Below are 22,854 nucleotides of genomic sequence, written 5' to 3'. Positions count from 1 at the left end.
TGACAAAATAAAACTAAATAAATACATTGAAATAATTCAGTCACAAAGCATGTGCTGTTACATCTACTTTAATTTTTTATTTCATATTGACCATTTACCACAGCGTAACAGGTTTAAAAATAATACTAATAATGTCCTGTAAACACATCTGTTCTGTTGGTGTATCGAGAACTTCACGTCACGTAACTTAAAGTTTGTAGTGCGAGTCATTAAAATAAAAATGAAAAGAAGTAGAACCAATAGTTGTGGATTGTAAAGTATTTTGATCAGCATTGTAATGATAAATACATGCCATACTACTGTACATTCTCAGAAATACTTCGGTATCTCTTTACCTGGATACAGTCTACCTTTGGACCTTAGCCTGCTGATAAATCCAGCTTGGTCTGAACGTCTAGCTGCTAAAACTCAGGCCGAGCTGATCAAGCTGGTAGACGACCTTGTTTTCTTTATTATTCGACTATATCAATCAAATATTTGGGACTTTCTAATTGCCTTACTGTTGTATTCTTTTCCTAAAAGGACATGTCTACGATGTCGTTCATTCACAAACTATTTCCTTTTCCACCAGCAAACATGTTCTAGCAGTCTGAGCGACTCAGCCTGTGTTTTTGGTGCTGTACTGTAAAGTCCTGTACAGTAATGAGAAGTCCTTGGTTTGCCTTGTCCCATGATGCATTCTTTCCAGCAGTGTTCTTACAGTAAACAAAACAAAAATGTCACAAGACTGGTTTAATGTTTCAGGTCTTCTTTACTCGTGCTCCAGCTCTACCTGTTCTGTCGTCACGGCTTGTACTTGATGATGCATCGTGTGTATAATGTCAAGGATTGGACTTATTTACAACATTACTCTCATGGACAGGTTATTTACATTGAATTATTATTATTATCCGTGTATCTTATTTTCTCTGTTATTTTTAGCAGTCTACTGGAATCTTAATTTTATGGTCTCAAGAGCTATTGAGCTATAGTACACGTACACGTTTGACATGTTTGACCCTCCCCTTTTCTGACATAGACAGTTTTTTCTGTCTTGTGACATTTCATTCACCCACTACATCATGGAACATTTACAGATTGTTATAGCTATATACAAAAAATGAGGACACTATGCAATTTTGAACATCTGCACACATCTACAGAGGTCGGGGGGGGGGGGGGACACGTCTACTTGTAAATGTAGTCATTTAATGTTATCAAAAGTAATGTGCAATTTCAATGTGTAACACATGATCATTTATTACAAGCTCATTTTCATGAATACAATGTAGGCCAGCAGAAGCAGTTGTGTTTGTCGCGATCAGATTACGTAGCTTAGCCAACCTAGATAAGTTTGGCGTCTCTACTTCCGTGCATTTATGAACGAGGTCCTCTAGATATTTTGTATGGTTTTATAGCAGAATTGAAACTTTATATTGTCTTCTGTTACCATGATGCATTATCGCTGGAGAGTAAATTATAACGTTTTGGTCCCATTAGCATGCCCCCCCTCTCCTGGACTCCCCCCATATTCCCCCATATGACCCATGAATATCAAATGTAGTAGCAAATGTTTTCATTTTTCATCACAGATGTAAAAGAAAGGTGGAGTAAAGATGTCCTCCAGTGACCTCAGTTATGGATCTGGTGAGTTTTTAGATAAAAACCTTGAAACAAACCCACGGATTGCAGTTATGCATCACTCACTGTTCCCAGTAGTCACAACATAACCAGTACTTAATCAAAGGCATTGATGGAGACAAAAATGTTTTGTATTTTTGCCCTGCAGGTGACTCACACCATCTCCCTGAAGTGAGGATTGTGCTCTTGGGCTGCAGGAAAGCTGGGAAAAGTTCATCAGGAAACACCATCCTGGGCAGAGACGAATTTGCTTTACGGACAAGCGCAGAGTGTGTGAAGAGACACGGAGAAGTAGCAGGGAGGAAGATCACAGTGGTTGAAGCTCCAGGATGGCAGAGAAATAAAACTGTAAGCAACTCCACTGAGTCATTTAAACAGGAGATTGTGCTCAGTGCATCCACATGTCCCCACGCTGTTCTGCTGGTCCTGCGTCTAGACGTCAAATCGTGGAAGAGTGAGAAAAATGTGTTGGAGGGATATCTGAATCTTCTTGGTGACGATGTCTGGAATCATACCATAGTTCTGTTCACCTTTGGGGACTCTCTGAGAGACACAACCCTCGAGCAATACATGGAGAGAAGAAAAGAGTACATCCAGTGGCTGACTGAGAAATGTGGAAACAGATATCATGTGTTTAACAATGAAAAGAGAGATGATGTCTCTCAGGTCACAGAGCTGCTGGAGAAGATAGAGAAGATGGTGGCAGGAAATAGAGGCTGCCATTTTGAAATGGACACAAAAGCAGAGCATAAGACAAAGAAAAAGACAAAGAAACATAAGGAAAAGGAAAGAAAGGTGGAAGATTCTGCAGGTGAGTTCATGTGGTGTTTGCTGATGTGTTATCTGCCTATAGATTTATTGACACCCCCTGATCCACTTTGTTTAACATTTGCAATTACTCATTTGGTGCTTCTAGCATTTAGGCCTACGGATCAGTTTCCCAAAGCCTTAACGGCTGAGCCACGTTCGGTCCTCATGAGTAACTGTCCAAATTAATATTAGTTGTTCATTATTAAGTCAAAAACAATTAGTGAAAGTAGTGTGTAGTTTAGCTACTTTTGGCATGTAATTGTTAGTGTAGTTAGTGATGGAGAGCTTTAATGTAGTTGAATAAATAATTCAAGAATTAATAGCTTGTCCAACACTGACTTCCAGCCAGGTCCATGAGGAGCTTCACATATTAAAAAAAAAAAAAAAAGAAGAGTAAGGCTATTGATTTATGAATTTGCGTGCCTATTTTCATTCCTACTTTTGTACTACTTTTCAGCAGCTTCGACCTCTCCTCCTGTTCGTTGGCCTGCTCGGATGTGTTCCCCTATTCCCTCCAGCCCCGGTTCCATTACACATCTAAACAACCCTGGTAAGTACGTCTGCATTTACTCATTAATATGTTGAGCAGGAGGAGGACACTCTGTAAAAAAAATAAATAAATAAGTAAATAAACATTTGTTTATCCTCTTGCCACAAAATATTCTCCTCTTGGTTTAGCTACCTTTTAGAACATCTCTTGTTTTACCCCTGTTCCTGTGTGGCACTAAATTAAGGAAATAATGCCAAGTGTTACATTTTTTTAATAATAAAATAAAGAATTATTGTACAACATTGTATAAATATTCCAAGATGCTTTAGTAATTTACTCTCATTCACTAGACTCGCTCATGAGGACTGTGATTAATCAAGCCCAGTTAGAACAGTATATATTATAATCTGTTCAAATTCTGTCTAAAAATATTTTTGTGTTTTATAGGAAAGGAGTCAGCAGGCAAACCTCAACCCACACATCCTACCCAAGGTTCCTACAAGGGTCTTCACACCTCCCCAAAACATGTCAGTAGGTCAACTGGCTGTGGCTAATTGTCCTTAAATATGGATGTGTGTGTGGAAGGGAAAATGAATGAATGTGTTTTGTTTATTCTTCACACCTAGAGAACTTTAGTGACCACCGTAGGAATAAATAAACACTATCTAAATAGATACTGGTTTGATTGGGGACAATTACTTGATTTATGTAAAAAAACTACTTGTGTAAAATGCATCTTAATTCAGAAATAAAGAGACACCAACTTGACTATTTACATTTGTCTTAGAAACAAATTTCAAACCGAAGTGTTCAGCACCCAGAAGACATCCAAGAATTTACTCCTGAACTGGTTAAAAGGTGTTCTGAGGATAAGGACGAAGATAAATACAGGTATCATACATGCTTATTTAATTCCGTCACTCCAGGGTTGGTCACGTCAGTAGCTTGGGCATCTACAGTAGGACACACAGGTTTTGTCTCGGCTATTATGTTTTTTTTTCAGCCCACAAACAAGTAGATTTACTGAGTTTTGCAAAATAATAGTTTTTTATTTGGTGTTTATTCTGTTTGTGTTTTTCACACAGAATAAGGACCACTTGTGTACATGGAAACACCTAACAAAAGCAAACAAAAAATAAATAAAGTTCAGCACTTATCCATAGTGCTTGCACAATCCCATAGATCATGGCATATACCATAAACCCGTTTGAACCCATCGTGCTTCCGCTGGTGTAAAGTTCTATGTTTAATCTTTCTAGTTTTGGTTTTGTTCACGTCCCATTATTTTAACTATAGGTATCTACCGGATGTGTATCGCGCATGTTTATGGCCTTAAAGGTGTATTTATGTATCTAGCATCCAGTCTCATAGAATAAAATTCATATTTACTGCATGTCAAGCAGCTTCTATGTAATAAATATCATGTAATTAAAAAAAACCCCTATGATTTGTCCATCCCTGCATTCAAACACATGCTTAATCTCACCTGAGTTTTCTGTTGTTCAGGTTTCTTTGCCCTCATGCTGGTCGGTTTAAGTGCAGAGTGACTGAACTTGTGTTTGAGACGGAAGGTAAAGGGGAAGTGCTGTACAGAATAGTATCCTGGGACAGGAGACGCTTGGATGGATTGGGTCAAAAGGAGCCTGCGGGACCTCTGTATAATATCAACAGCCCTGAAGGTTGTATCCGTCGTCTGCACTTTCCACACTGTGAGACCGGTATGTTGACCATTCACTAACCGTTAATAAAAGGTGTGTAGGTGAATATTGTGTGCGATGCTGCAATATTGTATTTAACATGACTGAAAATGACTTGCTCATCGAAAGATGTAAGTATAAAATGAGAATAAATTGCATATAGACACATTTGTAATAAAAATCATTTTTGTAACATACACAGTGTCACTATATAGATGAATAATAGCTGCTTGTAGAACCAACTAAATGTTGGATTTGAACTATTCCTCTCAGCCCTCAACAATCCTCTCAACATTCATCAAACGTGATATTAAATTCTTTATACCAGCCTGGAGCCAGCATAGCTAGCGTTACATAATTCTCTCCGGCCTGGGTTTACCAGTGATTTGCACGTGTAAAAATGTGCAAATGTGATAACACTTGAGAAAACAACATCCGAACTGATTTATTAACAGGGTCTATGGAAGAGTGCATCTTTCAGAATGAGCAAATTTGGTGTGTTTGCCCTAATGAGTAAGTGAAATGAGCATTTCCTGTCGAAGCCTGTTTCTGCTAATTGAAAATAGTGTGAATGTTTAAATGAAATTAAGCAGTTTCTCGAAATAAAGGCATATTACCATGGTAATAAGTAAATTAAGAAAATCTGTTTGTTTTTTTTTTATTCTGAGGTTTTTATTTAACAAGTGTCTGCAATATCTAGTACATTTTTTAAAACTTGTAACTTTTTTTTGCTTGTACATACAATCCCAATTCCAAAAAAGTTTAAATAAAATAAAAACAGAATGGAATGATTTGCAGATCTCATAAACCCGTATGTTATTCACAATAGAACATAGAAAACATATCAAATGTTTCATCTGTGGAAATGTACCGTTTTAATCAAAAAATAAGGTGATTTTGAATTCGATGGCCGCAACACGTCTCAAAAAAGTTGGGACGGGAGCAACACAACGCTGGGAAAGTAAGTGTTAATAAAAAGAAATAGCTGGAGGTTGATTGGGAACAGGTCAGTAATGTGATTGGGGATTAAAAGAGTATCTTAGAGAGGCGGAGTCTTTCAGAAGTAAAGATGGGTAGAGGTTCACTGATCAGTCTGCGAAAAACTGCACCTACAATTTGTGGAACAATTTCAGAATAATGTTCCTCGACGTAAAATTACGAAGACTATGAATATCTCATCATCTACAGTATATATCATCATCAAAAGGTTCCGAGAATCTGGAGAAATCTCTGTGCACGAGGGACAAGGGTGAAAATCAATAACGCATGCCCGTGATCTTCGGGCCCTCAGGCGGCAATGTATTAAAAACAGGCATGATTCTGTAATGGAAATCACTGCATGGGCTCAGAAACACCTCCAGAACTCATTGTCTGTGAACACAGTTCACCGTGACATCCACAAATGCTGGTTAAAGCTCTATCATGCAAAGAAGAAGCCATATGTGAACATGGTCCAGAAACGCAGCCGTCTTCTCTAGGACAAAGCTCATTTAAAATGGACTGAGGCAAACTGGAAAACTGTTCTGTGGTCAGACAAATCAAAATTTGAAATTCTTTTTGTAAATCATGGTCGCCGTGTCCTCTAAACTATAGAGGAGAAGGACCATCCAGCTTTTATCATCACTCAGTACAAAAGCCTGATCAAGCACCATCAAGGCTGAAAGGTATATACAGGTTTTAGAGCAACATATGCTTCCATCCAGATTCCATCCCATCTTTACTTCTGAGAGACTCTGCCTCTCTAAGATACTCATTTTATACCCAATCATGTTACTGACCTCTTCCCAATTAACCTAATTAGTTGCAAATTAGGTTAATTAGGCTGTAGTATCTCAGTCATGAGACCTATTACCTATTGAAATGATGACCTATTAATCACTAATAAATAAGCTGCAATTGGGTCAATTTTCTGGGCTCATTAAACATATTACGCAAATGCCGTGTAGTTCACACTTCCAAGGCCGGCAGATTTTTCTTGAGCAGAAGCATCGAAGACAGAATTTTTAACATCATCTAGACCATCGCCATTAAACTTAAATATATGATTACTTACTTAATTAAATAATTAATTAAAATCAGAGCTGACTCGTGAAAAAAAAATTTTTTGCCACCCTTGGTAAATCTTTCCCATTTTGTGAAGCTCAATAACATTTTGCCGCACATCACAGCTATATTCCTCTGGTCTTACCCGTTATGAATGACTAAGGGAATTTGGTCTATGTCTTACCTCATATTTGTACCCCTGTGAAACAGGAAGTCATGGTTGAACAATTTCCGGTTCCTAATCACTCAGGTGTACTAAACAAGCTAAAATATCAATGGAAATATACTTCAACTATATTTTTCATAGGTGTGAAACAAAGCTAAACATTTTAACAAAGATATATTTGTGTGTGTGTGTGTGTGTGTTTTGTGTTTGCAATTGTTGGATTTCCACGAGAGCAGAGTATTTTTGTGAACAAAAGGTTAAACAGTAAAGACAATTTTCATAGCCTTCTTTGCTCATATTTAACAAGGGTACCAATATTAGTGAGGGCATGATTATTATTATTATTATTATTATTATGATGATGATGATGATGATGATGATCTAAAATGCCTGTTTATGTTACAGTTACCAATGTGGTTAAATTGACTGTGGCGCACGCAACTAGTGGAAACGTGGAGATCATTCAGCCGCTAAAAGTAACAGACACACATGTGATCATTCACATCCATGGTCTCTCCCTGTTCGCTTTATTAAAAGCGCTGGTATTCCAAGCGTATCCCATTAGAGCCCAAGTTCTCCTGTTCCATAAAAAAAAGACTGGAAAACACAGTGTGAGTAAACTGAACATCCATCTGTTGCCAGGGAATGTGCCAGTTAAAGAGGTAATCTGCTTTAATGAAAATGTTAACATATTACGTTATTCCTGATGCTATCCACATGAGCACCACAAACACCATTTCATTTCGTTTCTCTTGAAGGTGCAGAAACAACGCAAGTGCAACGAGAACATCGAGACAACCTCCAAATGTCAGCTGATCCCTGGGAAACTATACAGGCCGTGCTGTAAAACTACTGACCGTGATTATGTACCTCAACCAGAGGTAATGACCGACTCGTTTGAGTACAACACGAAGCTCATCAACAACACTTGGTCATATTTTAAGAAACATGGTTGACTTTCTGGAATAATCTGTCACCTGTTTCCTTAGAAAGAGACGTTTGATCTTGACTACGGCCCCAACTATCACCCTACGTTTGAGGTGTTGTTTAATACCGAGCTTGATAAGATCACTCTAAGTCTTTTGGATGAAAATGGCCAGGAGGTGTGGACGCCACGTGATGTCCCGCTTCTTACAGGTGAACAAATGTTCATTCTTTAAATGTGCAGCGTGCACGCGTTCAAGAGTGGCCGGTGTAAATGGGTTAACCCCATAGAATATAATAATAGAAATATAGAAATAGAAGGTGGCATTGATGACATTTTTGCCAGCAACACAACCAAATTTGCTGTTATTACGGGTTGTGAAACTAAGCAACAGCACCACCAGTGGTCATAAGAATAATGCACAGACTATACAGACGTGACCCTGGGGCTGATTTCTTCCTAGCCCAGACTGTAGCTCCTTCCATCCTTACATTCACAGCAGCAGATGTCATGTCGCTGTCGCACGTTTGTCTCTTGTGGGCGTGGCTTGTCCAGGATTTTCTAGTTTGGATGAGAAATGGTAGTAACCAAAATATATAGCCTACAGCCCACTGTACGATTTATACCCACCGTTTCTGTTTAAATGTCTCTCTACGTTTAATAAGAGGTCGAATAAGGCAGGAGAATGACATTTTTTCTATTATTGGTTATTGAAGGTTAATGAACGAATGATTTTTGATTATTTTCATGAACTTTATCTCTAGGCATTTATTTATTATGTAAAGTCCTGAGTCTCAGGTCTTGCTCTCTTGTCTTGTCTTGTCATGTCAGATACAGAGGCAGTCTCAACAAACACGGATACAGCAGGTAAGCCTGTCTGAATTAATTATCTGCTGGAACTAATACACTTTTAGGTGCATTAGACTGTACTGCAAATGTATTCAGAACTATTTCCTAACATGGACACGTGCAAATATTTTGGTTATTTAATCTTGTCTAGGAAAACCTAATGTTATATTAATCGTTATATAAAATATTCCTACAAACCGAATGATTTACTGTAAATGTTAGCGGTGTGTGTTTGAAATACAGGGACTTACAGGTTCATCATCCAATTAGACAGTTTAATGTTTACAGTCATTCGAGAATCATTTGTATTTCAGGTGCTGTCTTTGTGGACAAACACAGAGAAAAGCTCATTCAGAGAGTTCCTTCAGTAATGGAGGTTGCAGACGGTCTAAAGAGCAAGAACATGATTACTGCTGAAATGTACAATAACATTCAGGCAAAGCCAACACCTCAGGGTAAAATGAGAGCATTGTACGCATGTCTCGACTCGGGGGGAAGAGCTGCGAAAGAAGAATTCTATGACATCCTTGAAAGGAAGCACATTTATTTAGTAGACGATTTGAAGTCTGAATCAGATCAGGCCTAGTCAACACTTAATGGAGTAAATCTCACACGCTGTGTAAACGACATAAACACACATTATGCTATATTTTATATTTCTCACTGCTATCGTGAATATGATATATAAAAGTAAATCTTACAACCTTATTTTCAAATAATTTCCACATCTGGGTGATATAAAAAAGGTGTACATTTGTGCTTATTCTGATTATTATGTGATTATTCGAGTATTTTTATTTCCAGAGGTTTGATGAAGTACTTAATATGGACATTTGATTATTATTGTTGACTATATTGTATATTATTATTTGCTGTATCTGAATTTTTAGAGCAGGGGTGTCAAACTTATTTTAATTACAAACAAATCTCTTTATTTACTTTATTACTGATTCTGAGAAACACGCAACAGCTTCATATTTTCAGCTTGTTAATGAATAATTACACTTCATTAGCATATTGTCAGTATCTGAGTTTGTGGCCCTGTGTGTGTGTATAGCTCTATTTTGCCCTCTAGTGGAATAACCGAGACTAACACCTCCTGAAATCTAATGTGCACAAAACAAAGTTAGTTACAGATGTATGAATTTGTTTCATTGCCTTTGCTTTCAATGATCATACAGAGAGTTTATTTATATACAGCTACTGCTGTTACTACTGGTATTAATACTACTATTATAATGGCTACTACTGCTGCAACTACAGATATTAATATTATAAATACTACACTGCCTAATAAAAAGATCTGTAATACAACTAAGGCAATTACTGGTAACAATTTTATTACTAAAATCAATACTACTACTATTACTAACAATAATAATTATTGTTGTTTTTAATTTTAAATAAATAATTATAGCATCTTTACTTCTACAACATGCATGTACTACTAAGATTATTCCTTAATACTACTACTAACAATACTCATTTTTATACTGCTACTTATAATACTATTGATACTAATATGTAGACTAGTGTGTAGTTCTGAAAATGTAAATGTAGTTCTGCTGTTCATAAGTGTATTAATAAAGGATCTTAAAGGCTTAATCCTGGAGTACACTGCTATTGTATTGTTGTCTTCATCTTGCTTACATCTCTCTCACACACACACACTCGTACACACATTATTTCCTGTTCTGAAATAAATCACTTTCATCATCTGATTACATCACTGGATATACAGTATAAACTGATCAGCCATAACATTCAAACCAGGTGACGTGAATAACACTGATTATCTGGTTACAGTGCCAGTGGTTAGCGGCCGGGGGGGGGCGGCGGTATTTATTAGGCAGCAGGTGAACAGTCAGGTCTCGAAGTTGATGTGTTGGAAGCAGGAGAAATGGGTGGGTGTAAGGATCTGAGAGACTTTGACCTAGGGCCAGATTGTGATATCTGGGTCAGAGCCTGTATAAAAGCACAGGTCTTGTGGGGTGTTCCCGGTATGCAGGGGTCAGTACCTACCAAAAGTGGTCCAAGGAAGGACAACCGGTGAACCAGCGACAGGGTCATGAAGAGCTACTGTAAAAGTTGTTGTTGTTGTTGTTGTTATTATTATTATTATTATTATTATTATTATTATTATTATTATACAAACAAGTAGCTGCAGTAAAGTTCTGGCAAAACATCTCAAGGGAGGAAACTCAGCATTTTGTGAGGTCCATGGAATCCAGATCTCAGTCACTGACTACAAAGTATTTGCATCCAAGTATTAAAAATAATCCTAATATTTATGATTGTTTATTTGTCCACTTGGAAAATGGAAGGACTATGTAAAAAAAAAAAATAGCTATAATGTAAATGGTTCTTAATAATAATAATAAAAAACTCTTGAATTAAAGTTAAGTCACACTCCAATCACATCTCGACTACGTCATTTCAGATCCATTTTAGTGGTGTAGAGAGGCAAAATTATACAATTATTTTCCAAATACTTGGACTCGATTGTACAGGACTGCTGTAGCATTTAACACATGCACACACTTGTAATGTCAGTGTTCTTTGTTCTTATTGTGTGTGTACAATTTATTTTGTCATTATGGATGATTGTATTCAGATTAAAGGTTAAAAAATGATCATTAAATCCATTTTAATTTCATTATATATACAATAATACAATCAATTGTTGAAAACGTGAAGGGTTTGAATCTGAATACTTTGGGAACCCACTGGAGCAGTGCTTTTGTGGCCCAAATCAGATGAATAGCTACTTATTCATAGACCCAAATCAATAGCTCCTTATAACAGGATTAGAAAGTTCCTGTTGTAAACTGCCACAGAGCGCTGGACCAATCACACCCACTAATGCAGACACTCTTAACCAATCCCACCAGCATCCCCAGAAAGTTTCACCAATCCAACCCACTCAAACTTTTTTTGTTGGGTCGCATGGAATCCCAGTCTTGCTGTCAACTTCTAGTTGGAAGTCCAGTCTGTGAAAGTATCAAATATTATTAATATTCATAGGAAGATGTTGAAATGAATAAGTATTGTGTTTCAGGTTGATGCTTCTACAGTTACTAGTCAGTGAAGAGTGAGCAGACAGCAGCTCCCTCAGGTGGGACTGAAGGAATTATAATGATGGATCCTTTAGGTGGCCATTTTCATGAAACGTTAACACTGTCTTATTAGCTGTAATTAACCTTTTTAAACTTTATCTTTAACATGACATATTTCACTTTAAATATTCATGTAGTTCTACAAGTTTGAAGGTTTTTATGGGTATTTTTTTGGTCATCCTTGTTCTTCTACTTGTTGCACACAGTGAACACAAGGTGCTGGTACCGAAGCAAACTCCCAATAGATCAGAAGATACATAGAGTTCAAGTCATGGATAATAAATAACTCCTTTTTCGAATGTTGTCAAACAAAACTGTTCCTTTAATTAGGGTTGCATAATGTCTGTACATTCCTGTGGGCGTCAACCTATATACAGGCTTAAATTCTTAAAGCAAAAGCACAAAGAAAGCAGACTGTTGAACTGCTCATATGTCATTTCCTCAACAACAGTGAGAGCGTAAGGTAGGAATCATCTAGACATCATTTCTGCTGCTTATGGAATATGTTCCATATTTTAACCTTGAATAATCTTTCATATTTTAATCGAAATCTTTCATTTACATTTACCGTTTTACACAAATGTAATGTGTTCTTAGTCTGAAGGTTATTTCTGTTATTCTACACTAAACACTGTTTTATTTGTGATGGTGCTTTTATATAGGCTAGGGGGAGTTTTACTTTAGATCAAGCTTTAGATCTATAAAGCTTGTTCAAGCTTCTTCATCCTCATTGTAGTTAAAGTAAATGTGGAAGTCTTTATTGTTAGTATGCTGGCTTGCTCATTAATAACTCAGTTTGACCCAGCACCCAAAAACCCAGCAAGTTGGAAGAACTATTTAGTATTTTGCAGTATTTTTAAAGCCAGTCTGAGCACCAATAATGTGTATTAGTTTTTACCAGCAACGTCCCTCTGGCCAACCGGCACATCCACGGCGACCTGCTGATGTAAACCAGCACCAGGACAGCAATAAGCAGCATGACATCTTATAGTCTGTGCTTTGTTTTTGTCTTTCAGCAGTTTCTTGTAAATGAATCTTTAATCTTTAATTTAGGGGAACCGGTTCTACAAGTAGCTTGTTGATGTACACGCAGCATTAGAATTTATTACTCCACCTAGAGGCCAGAGGGTGGTCTACCTCTTCCTAAATTAATCTGTAGTTTTTATTTTACAGTAATGATTAGGCAGTTAATAATAATAATAACTTGGTAGTAGCTTTTAAATCTTTGTAAATGAATAAATGAATTCTATTTGTGTGCTTTTTCTCACGGCACTACAAAACTGAATCACTGGTTGGTGACCTGCATTTAACAAAGAATGTTTCCGAGTAATAGTAAGTTGGCTCTGTTTTCAGTTTGAATTCTGCTGAAGTTTGCTACATACCACAGATTCTTGTTTCATGTCTTCCTCATTCCTGTTCCAGCTCTACCTGTCCTGCTGTCATTGTGTACAGCTGAAGATGTGGCATGTTTTTAATTAGTTAATTAGCCGGGTTTATCCTGGTTTTGATGTCCGTACAGCATGACACTGCGAAATGTTCTTTAGCAAAATGTGTTTTTATCTTGCATTGTAGATGTGAAAAAGAGCTGGAGGAACAGTTAAAGATGGCACTCACTTACCTCAGATCTGGTAAGATTTTAGATCATGGTTATCTATACTCGATCATATCAATTACATCCACAAATGTCAAGTGTTTATTGTCTCTGAGAACTACTGCTGTAGTCTTAAAGAGACAATCCATATTTTCATCCCAGGACTTGCTCACAACGTGATCATACCAAACATTCTTCAGTCAGGACAGCAATAATAACAGCTATAATAACATATAGTCTCAGGCAGTTTTTCATTGGCAATGTCACTTAAGAGATATGAAACTATATTTGAAAAAGCATAAAACAAATCAAATTGAACTGAACTGAATTAAATTGATTGGCTTTAACAGGGGTTCTCAATGTGGAACAAAGGACATTTAAATATTATTACAGTGTTGGAAGTCACAAAAAGTCATTACCAAAGTTGTTATATTTATACTATATGGGCAAAAGTATGTGGACACATGAGTATTGAATATCCCATTCTAAAACCAGCATCTTTATTATTGAGTTGTTCCTATAACAGACTCCTCTCTTCTGAGAAAGCTTTCCACAAGATTTTAGAAGTGACTGTGGGGATTTGTTCCCATTCAGCCAAAAAATCACAAGATGTTGGTAAGTGGTGTCCGGCAAGAAAGCCCGCCATGAAGTGTTTCAGTTCCTCCCGAAGGTGTTTGGTGGGGTTGAGGTCTGGGCTCGGTGTAGGACACTCTATTTCTTCCACATCAACCTTGGCAAACCATATGTTTGTGGACCTCAGTTTGTGCACAACGGCATTGTCAAGCTGGAACAGATTTAGGCTAGGTCTCTTAGTTCCAGTGAAAGGAAATCTTAATACTAACTCATACAAAGACATTCTAGACAATTATGTGTTTCCAATTTTGTGACAACAGTTTGGGAAATAACCACATATTTACAGACAGTTACTGTCAGGTCTCCACATATTTTTGGCCATGTAGTGTACCTTTTATGATGTGAAGATTAAAAAAAATCTGCCAGACCTTCACTTCTACCATAACTCCTACACGACCTACTGAGGATTCCCCTTCTCCTTCACTGGAACATTTTTCTAATCTAGCAACAGAAGAGATCCTGCAGGTCATCTTGTCCTGCAATCCTGCCACTTGCCCATTAGATTCAATCCCTTCCGCAATGCTCCAGACCATCTCACAAGACCTCCTCCACTTCATCACGACTATCCTCAATGGTTCCATATCATCTGGTCATTTACCAACTGCATTCGAGAGAGCAAGGGTTATTCCCATCCTGAAGAAACCCACTCTGGATCTCTCTGACATCGGCAACTACCGACTGGTATCACTTCTCTCTTTCTTTCTAAAATCCTCGAACGCACTGTCTACAACTCTACAACTTCAACTCTCTACTTCTCACGGAACAACCTCCAAGATCCTAACCAGTCCGGCTTAAATGCAGCACATTCCACAGAGACTGCCTTTTTGGCTGTCAGTGAGAAGCTACATGCTGCTAGATCAGCCAAACTGTCATCGTCCTCATCCTCCTCGACCTTTCAGCAGCATTTGACACAGTCAACCACAAGACTCTCTTGTCCACCTTCATGAGTCTTGGAATTCGTGGTGCAGCATAGCAGTGGTTTGCTTCCTACCTGGAATGTCGCTCATACCAGGTGATGTTGAGGGGATCCACATTTGTTCCCTGCAGACTCTCCATTGGTGTCCCACAAGGCTCAGTACTCAGCACTCTTCAGTTCACCCTCTATTCTCAATCTCTTGCTGAGGTCATGTCCTCACATGGGTTCTCAAAACTCTGCTATACAGATGACACTCAATTCATCCTCTCCTTCCCTCCCTCTGGTCCTCTTCTTTCTGCTCAGATCTCAGCATGTCTGGCAGACATCTCATCATGGGTGGCAGCTCAACAGCTGCAACTTAATCCCAGCAAAACAGATCTGCTCTTCATCCCAGGTGATTCATCATCATGTCAGGATCTTGTGATCTTCATGGACAACTCTCTGATCCCACTTTCAGTTACTGCATGCAACCTTGGACAATCAACTGTCCTTTTCCTCTCACATTGCTAATCTGACACGCTCATGACGATTTCTCCTTTATAACATCAGAAGGATTCGTCCATTTCTAACCGCACAGGCCGCTCAGGTGCTGGTTCAGTCTCTTGTCATTTCGAGACGGGACTACTGCAACTCACTCCTAGCAAGTCTTCCTCTGAGCACCATTCGACCTCTGAGCACCATTCGACCTGGCACCTAGGTGGTGGAAAGAACTTACCCTAGATGTCTGAACAGCCAAATCACTGGTGGTCTTCAAATGACGTCTAGAGACCTACCTATTCCTAAAGTACTTAAATGAGTACTTTTCATTTTAAAAATACAAATAAATTTTGTATTGTTTGTGTTTTTCTTACTATATTACCTCCCAACAGAGTTTTAAGACTGATGGTATTCTTAGTCTGTGACCTAGTGAATTAGTATCGGGATGTATTTATTGATAGAGACTTCAAAGTACTTCTGTTAGTCGCTCTGGATTAGGACGTCTGCTCTTAAAATGCCGTAAATGTAAATGTTCCTTATTATTTGTTTCAGAAAATGTTTGTGACAAAGCCAAAATGACAAATAGATTTTTTGTGGAAGTTAACATTATTTTTTGTTGCAGGATCAGACCAACATCTCTCAGAGCTGAGAATTTTGCTTGTGGGAAATGTGAAGTCGGGAAAGAGTTCAGCAGGAAACACCATATTGGGCAGAAAAAGATTTGGCTTCAGTAGAACTGCAAACATCACTCTGGTTGAAGCTCCAGGATGGTTGAATGATAGACTTGTAGAAGAGAGCACCAATTTACTTAAAGAGGAGATTGTCCTCAGTGTATCCATGTGTCCTCCAGGACCTCATGCTGTGCTGCTGGTCGTAGGTTTGGACATTAATTTTCAAGATATTGATAGACAGATATTAGAAGGACACATGAATCTTTTTGGTGACCAGGTCTGGACTCACACCATAGTTCTGTTCACGTTTGGAGACTCGCTGGAAAACATCACCATTGAAAAACACATTGAAAATGAAGGGAATGCCCTCAAATGGCTGGTAGAGAAATGTGGCAACAGGTATCACGTTTTCATGAATGATAATGGGAATCATATGCAGGTTACAGATCTTCTAGAGAAGATAGAGGAGATGGTGGACAGAAACAGGGGTCACCATTTTGAAACTGACACAAAGATTTTACAAGAATTGGAAGAGAAAAGGAGAGTAGAGGAAGGGAGATCAATGGAGAGAAGAAGGAAGGTGTCAAAGCAGAGAGAAGAAATTAGAAAGCACATGTGTAAGTCATTTAATAAATGCAGTAAGTGTTCTGTTTACAGTAGAATAGTTTTTCTAGATTATACAAATTATCACAACAAAGAGTCTTGTTTGTATACCGCAGGTCCGACAAACCATTTTCCAGAGGTGAATATTTTGCTGCTGGGCTGCAGGAATGCTGGGAAAAGTTCAGCAGGAAACATCATCCTACGCGGAGAAGCATTTCAATTAAACAGAGCTGTGGAATCTGTAATGAGAGAGGGAAATGTAGCAGATAGGAAGATCACTGTGGTTGAAGCTCCAGGATGGTGGCCTGATAGACCTGTCGAGGAGAGCACTGAGATGCTTAAACAGGAGATTGTCCTCAGTGTGTCCGAGTGTCCTCCAGGACCACATGCTGTACTGGCGGTGGTAAATGGGGACAGGATGTTCAGAAAGAACGACAGAGAAATATTAGAAGGATACCTGATGCTTCTCGGTGACAAAGTCTGGAATCACACTATAGTTCTGTTCACCTTTATGGACACTCTGGGAAACACAACCATAGAGAGACACATCGAGAGTGAAGGGGAGGATCTCCAGTGGCTGGTTGAGAAATGTCAAAACAGATATCATGTTTTTAATATTCAAAAGAGGGATGATGATATTCAGGTCAAAGAGCTGCTGGAAAAGATAGAGGAGATAGTGGCAGGAAACAAAGACTGCCATTTGGAAATCGACACAAATCTATCACTATTAATAGAGAGGAGGAAAGAAGAGATAGACAGGTCAATGGAGAGGATGCGTTGGGTGTCAAAGCACAGAGAATTCATTCACTCACAAATGCGTAAGTCATTTTGTGAATTCAGTGTTCTGTTTTCGGGAGAGTATTTGTTCCTGATTATCCTAACTATGAGAACAAAGAGTTTCTTTTCAGGTCATAATCAGAATATTTGTGTCCTGCAGGTAGCCTACACCGTTTCTCAGAGCTGAGCATTGTACTGCTGGGCTGCAGGAATTCTGGGAAAAGTTCAACAGGAAACACAATCCTTGGGAACGATAAATCTGAGTTTAACAGTAAAAGTAAAACTTGTGTCAAGAGACAGGGAAATGTATCAGGGATGAATCTCACTGTAGTTGAAGCTCCAGGATGGTGGCCTGATAGACCTGCCGAGGAGAGCACTGAGATGCTTAAACAGGAGATTGTCCTCAGTGTGTCCGGGTGTCCTCCAGGACCACGTGCTGTACTGCTGGTGGTAAATGGGGACAGGATATTCACAGAGAAAGACAGAACAATATTAGCAGGATACATGAAGCTTCTTGGTGACAAAATCTGGAGTCAGACCATAGTTCTGTTTACCTTTGGGGACTCTCTAGGAAACACAACAATAGAGAGACACATTGAGAGTGAAGGGGAGGCTCTACGGTGGCTGGTTGAGAAATGTGGAAACAGATATCATGTCTTTAACAATAGACAGGCACACGATAATGATCAGGTCCCTGAGCTGCTGCTGAAGATACAGATGATTGCAGAAAAAGGATGCTATCATTTCGAAAAGGTCCCGAAGACATTACGACGAGTAGAAGAGTCGAAGGAAGTAGAGGATGAGAGACTGATGGAGAGGATGTTAAAAGTGTTCAACGAACATGTGTGTGAGTTATTTTGTAAATCAGTCAATCTTCTGTTTTCCGTAGAATAGTCATTTTCAATGATCTTAATTATGACAACAACTTGTCTCTTTTTTCACCAAGACTCAAATATATTACAAAAGATGAGACCAGAGGAAGAGACATTATTGGAGAGAAAGGCAAAGGTTCCGCAGTCACCTCCCACCTTCCAAAAACATCTCGGTAGGTGGACTGGCTATATTTATCTATTTATCCTCATGGACAAAAGCAAGAAAATCAACCATTACTTAATAGTTGGAACTCATAAATTTGTATCAAGGCTGGATCTTAGTCTTAGTCCTGTTTCTTTGCTGCTTGTGTGATTTCATTTAGTATTCTCCCATTATTGATTTTTTAAATATCCCTGAATCTGTACCAAAGCCTGCAGTCCTATCTTCAACCAAGTGCCACCAATGTACAGAACGTAATTACTGAATGAGAACTTTTCTCTTCACTGATTTGAAGAACCACAAGCCCGACATTCAGTCGGGTCTACGTTCTCTCCTTCACCCTCATGTCAGCTGCCCTGACATAACTATTTGAACTGTGGGTGGACTTGGATGAACTTTCCCAGTGGTCAAAGGGCCACAGGCATCTGGGGCTCCACAATCATCACCAAAGACTCTTTTGTGATAGCTAGTGTAGCTTATCACTTCTGGCATGTAAGTTGAGCCAGATTAAGCAATATCAAAAGTGGCCTGCCAACACTTGCAAGTATCTGCATCAGCAGCCACTCAGGAGCTCCTCCTTGGGTACACAATACGAAGTAAGGATCCCTCTGGCTACCCCATCAGAAGAACATTTGGAGTCACTGGTTCAGAATCCTAAGAAGATACATAGCCCAATGGCTTTGAATCACCTCCACCTCTGTGAGGGCAATTTAGGGTGCTTCTTCCTGAACATATTCCGCACCTATGGTCATCTTGGGATCTGGCTGGTTTACGGCAGCACTAGTAATGTCACAGATGTTCCACTTAACAGGTCGGACAATTTTAAGTCTTTCACTGGGGTTTTGCAGCAGGAAGGGAGACCCTTGGATCCATTTGTTTGTTTCTGCAAGTTCCAGGAGCTTCTTATCATGTGATTTCACCAGCAGGGTTACTGAGTTGATATAACAAGTATGACTTTTGTTGAGATCCTGTATTTCTGACATTTAAGTGTCAAAAAATGCCTTAAATCAACAAGATACAAACTTAAATCAAGTTAACATTGTTAAGTGTCTTGGAATCTAGCCAAGGCATTGAGTGCAGACACTTAATGGCAACTCTGGAATAGGACACCAAGTACACTAAAGTGAACTTGACCCTGACTATCTGACGTCCACAGGAAGCTATAGGCCATAGGTTGCAAGACACATGTCTTATCATCTCCCAGTGGAGAGTAGACAGGTCACACTTGCTTAAATTTGATCAGGACAGTAGTAGTTTGACCTTCGACCATCTACTTCTACATGTGAAGTCTTTGCCTTGAGGATACTCATGGCCTCTTTAATCTGTCTTGAATAGTTCACCTACTTCCAGTCGAGTATGGCAACCTGCCACAGCTAACATCATGGGGTATTGATGTTACCAGGCCTGATGGTCAATTGACAGACAGAGCTAATCCAGCCTAGCCTAGTGCAACTCCTGATAAGCAGTAAGGGTCTTGCCTTCTTGAACATTTGAATTGGCAAGCCAAGCAGATGTTGTATTGCCAATTAGGCAGTTCCATGAAGTTAGTATGGCCTGCTAGGTTGATATGAGTCACCATGAAGGCCTCAGTCATACAGAACAGGTCCTGTCTGGCTGTCTGTGGATTAACCCTAGATAGAGTTCTCCTTACATCCACTTTAAACAGACAGAGCACATGGTTGACTGGTGGAAGTGTGGACTTTCTCATAGGAATGTCGTTCTGTGCTTCAAACCAAGTGTAGAAGTCACTCAGCACATTCGGTAGGGATGCTTCACTGCTGCAGCATATGCTGAGTGCTATCATGTCACCTGATCTGAAGGCAACATCACAAGGTTGAAACAAAAACCACACTTCTTGTTAACCCTGATGTTCTTGGAATCAGTGACAGCTTCTTTACACTTGCTAATGTAGCCTGTAACAGATGATGTGCACTTCTCCATATCAGTGGTGAAATCATCGTCACCCTAACCCTGCTTCTCTAAACATAGACCAGATTGTACAGTTAACGCAGTCTAATAGAGCTGAAGTGACACCCTTTGGTCATATTCTTAGTTGCTTGAGAACTGGCCTCTTTCATTTGAGCAGTGGTCTGTTGGCTGGATTTAGCCACTGAATATGTATCGTCTGAGGCGGGGGTGGGGTTCGGCTTTGTAGGCTTCAAGTACATTTGTGAATGCCTGGACCAATGTGGTTTTTCCTCTGTTTGCAAACTAGACATTTCAGTGCAATATAGACAGGACTAATTTGAGGTTAGCTTGATTAAAGTCCCCAGCATTGACGAAGAGACCATCTGGTTGTGCAGTCTGTAATTTACACGGACTTGTGAGTAAAATGTCCCAAGCGCTTCCTTAGTGTTTGTGTCTGGTGGCATGTGCACGGTAACACCAACACCACTGTGAGGCTCGTAACTATAACTAAATCTGTAAAAAATTTTACATGAAGTCATATCAAGCCTTATTTCCTGTCTTGTCACATTAGGTACAGAGGCAACGTCACCCAAAACAGATGTAACAGGTAAGTCTGACTTTGTTTACTTCTTGGAAGCAAGAGACTCCAGATAGACTTACACAACAGACTGTCCTACAAGTCCATTCAAATTTAAACATTGAAATATTTCTATAAAATATTACTACAACTCTGACAACTTCCTGTAAATGTTGTAAATGAAATTAGTTCTCCATGGGTGATGCTGATTTTTCACCAATCCAATATCCTGATGCATTGGAAGTGTGATGTGTAACACTTACAAAGTCTCTTTAATGTTCACAATCATTTGATTACTGTCTGCATTTTAGGTGCTGACTTCGTGGATCAGCACAGAGAAACGCTCATTCAGAGAGTTACTTCAATCATGGAGATCGCGGACAGTCTAAGAAGCAAGGAAATGATCACTAAGGAAATGTACAGTTACATTGAGGTACAGTCAACACCTCAAGAGAAAATGAGAGAACTGTACAAACATCTGGAATCAGGAGGAAGAAAAGTGAAAGCTGAATTCTATCAAATTCTTAAAAAGAAGCAGCCCTTCTTGGTCGAGGAACTGGAGTTCAGAGCAGTTCAGGTTTAGTTAACACTTAATGGAGAGCACGTATGCTTGCATTTTTCAGTTGTGTTATTGTAAACATTATATCAAAGTAAATATTTCAACCAATTACAGTGCCTTCAAGTATTCATCCTCCTTCAAAGTCATCAGATTCATTTGGATTACAAATGACACTCACACAGATAGCACACCAGACAGCATTGTTATTGCAAACCATTATGCTCTTCAAGTACATTTTCAACTAAATGATCATTATTTGTCACTGATCTAAAAAAAAAAAGAAAAAAAAATGAATAAAAAATCTTGCTTGCATAAGTATTCAGTCCTTTCAGGCTAGTACTTTCCTTTCAACTTTGCACACTGTTTGGGAGTCATTTTTACCCATTCTTCAATTTTCAAGCAGTGCCACAGATTCACAGTGAGATTCAGATCTGGATTGCTTATTGCGTATTGGCCTTGTGTTTGGGAAAGTTGTCCTATTGAAAGTGAATGTTTCTCCCAAGCTTGAGGGGTTTTTTTTGGGGGGGGGGGGGGGGGTTAGCAAACTGAAGCAGGATTTCTTGTACTACCACCTTATATTTTGCTCCGTCTGTTCTCTGATTTCTGATAAGAAGCCCCGATTCTGAGGATGAAAAGCATCCCCAGGGCATGATGCTGCCACCACCATTGTTCACTGTTAGGGATGGTTTTAACTGAGGTATGACCTGTGTTAGGTTTACACCACACCGTGCTTTGAAACTTCCCCAAATACACCAGCTCAATCATGATCTCATCACACCAAAAAACCACATCTTCACTGGATCACTCTTGTGCCTTCATATGGCTTTTCTTGAGCAATGGTTTCTTTCTAGCCAACCTCCCATACAGTCCTCGAAAATACATACAGAGCTCTTAACAACAGTTAAGAGCTCAACAGTCTCTGTCTTGGGTTTGCACTGGGTTTTGAGGGAAGGCCTTGTCCTGGTAGTGCTTGGTTGGTGTGATGCTGCATCCTAACTACTGACGTGACAGTGCTTACTGGGATGTCCTCTTGGATATCATTTTACACCTCATTCCTAAGTAAGGAAATTCTATTAAATGATATTAAACTTCCTTAGAATGCTCATTAGTCTTCATTTTCACTCCTTTCCTTCAGCTCGATGACAGTTCACCTGTGGTGGTTTTTGTCCAGAAAATGGTAGATGTTTTAATATTTCACAGGTGAAGGCCAATTAAAAGTGAATTTGGTCCTAAGTAAAACAATAGCATTCATCTTGAGCTTCTGGAACCTGGGGGTTGAATACTTTTGCAAGCAGTAGTTTTTTTTTCCCTTCAGTTTTTTACATGGGTTTGGAGTAATACAAAAAAAATACTCAAAGTAATTCAGAAAGAATACCTGTATTTATCAAATGTTA

At 39.0% G+C, this 22,854-nt stretch overlaps 1 protein-coding gene across 1 annotated transcript; it reads left to right on the top strand.

Moving 5' to 3' along the window:
- Nucleotides 1-740: 740 nt before the first annotated feature.
- LOC128603282 (uncharacterized) lies at nt 741-21,967 on the top strand. Its single transcript, XM_053617593.1, has 20 exons — nt 741-862; nt 1,572-1,626; nt 1,769-2,431; nt 2,888-2,980; nt 3,368-3,447; nt 3,708-3,811; nt 4,427-4,638; nt 7,232-7,488; nt 7,585-7,707; nt 7,816-7,963; nt 8,583-8,618; nt 8,915-9,185; nt 12,484-12,539; nt 13,204-13,344; nt 15,956-16,621; nt 16,724-17,425; nt 17,545-18,231; nt 18,331-18,429; nt 20,896-20,931; nt 21,213-21,967. The coding sequence occupies exons 2-20, from the start codon at nt 1,596-1,598 to the stop codon at nt 21,482-21,484; spliced, it is 4,677 nt and encodes a 1,558-aa protein (XP_053473568.1). The 5' UTR covers nt 741-862; nt 1,572-1,595; the 3' UTR covers nt 21,485-21,967.
- The last annotated feature ends 887 nt before the right edge of the window (nt 21,968-22,854 follow it).

Source organism: Ictalurus furcatus, chromosome 28, assembly GCF_023375685.1.
Source record: "Ictalurus furcatus strain D&B chromosome 28, Billie_1.0, whole genome shotgun sequence".
In the NCBI taxonomy this organism is placed as follows: domain Eukaryota; kingdom Metazoa; phylum Chordata; class Actinopteri; order Siluriformes; family Ictaluridae; genus Ictalurus; species Ictalurus furcatus.
The sequence above is the reverse complement of the archived record's forward strand: the minus strand, read 5'-3'. Positions and strand labels throughout refer to the sequence as shown.

What these genes read in the sequence shown, in the direction of transcription:
- LOC128603282 (XM_053617593.1), top strand. Translation starts at nt 1,596, where the DNA reads ATGTCCTCCAGTGACCTCAGTTATGGATCTG. An exon ending in TGACCTCAGTTATGGATCTG is followed by an intron (nt 1,627 to 1,768) that starts GTGAGTTTTTAG and finishes TTTGCCCTGCAG; the next exon opens with GTGACTCACACCATCTCCCT. An exon ending in ATTATGTACCTCAACCAGAG is followed by an intron (nt 7,708 to 7,815) that starts GTAATGACCGAC and finishes CTGTTTCCTTAG; the next exon opens with AAAGAGACGTTTGATCTTGA.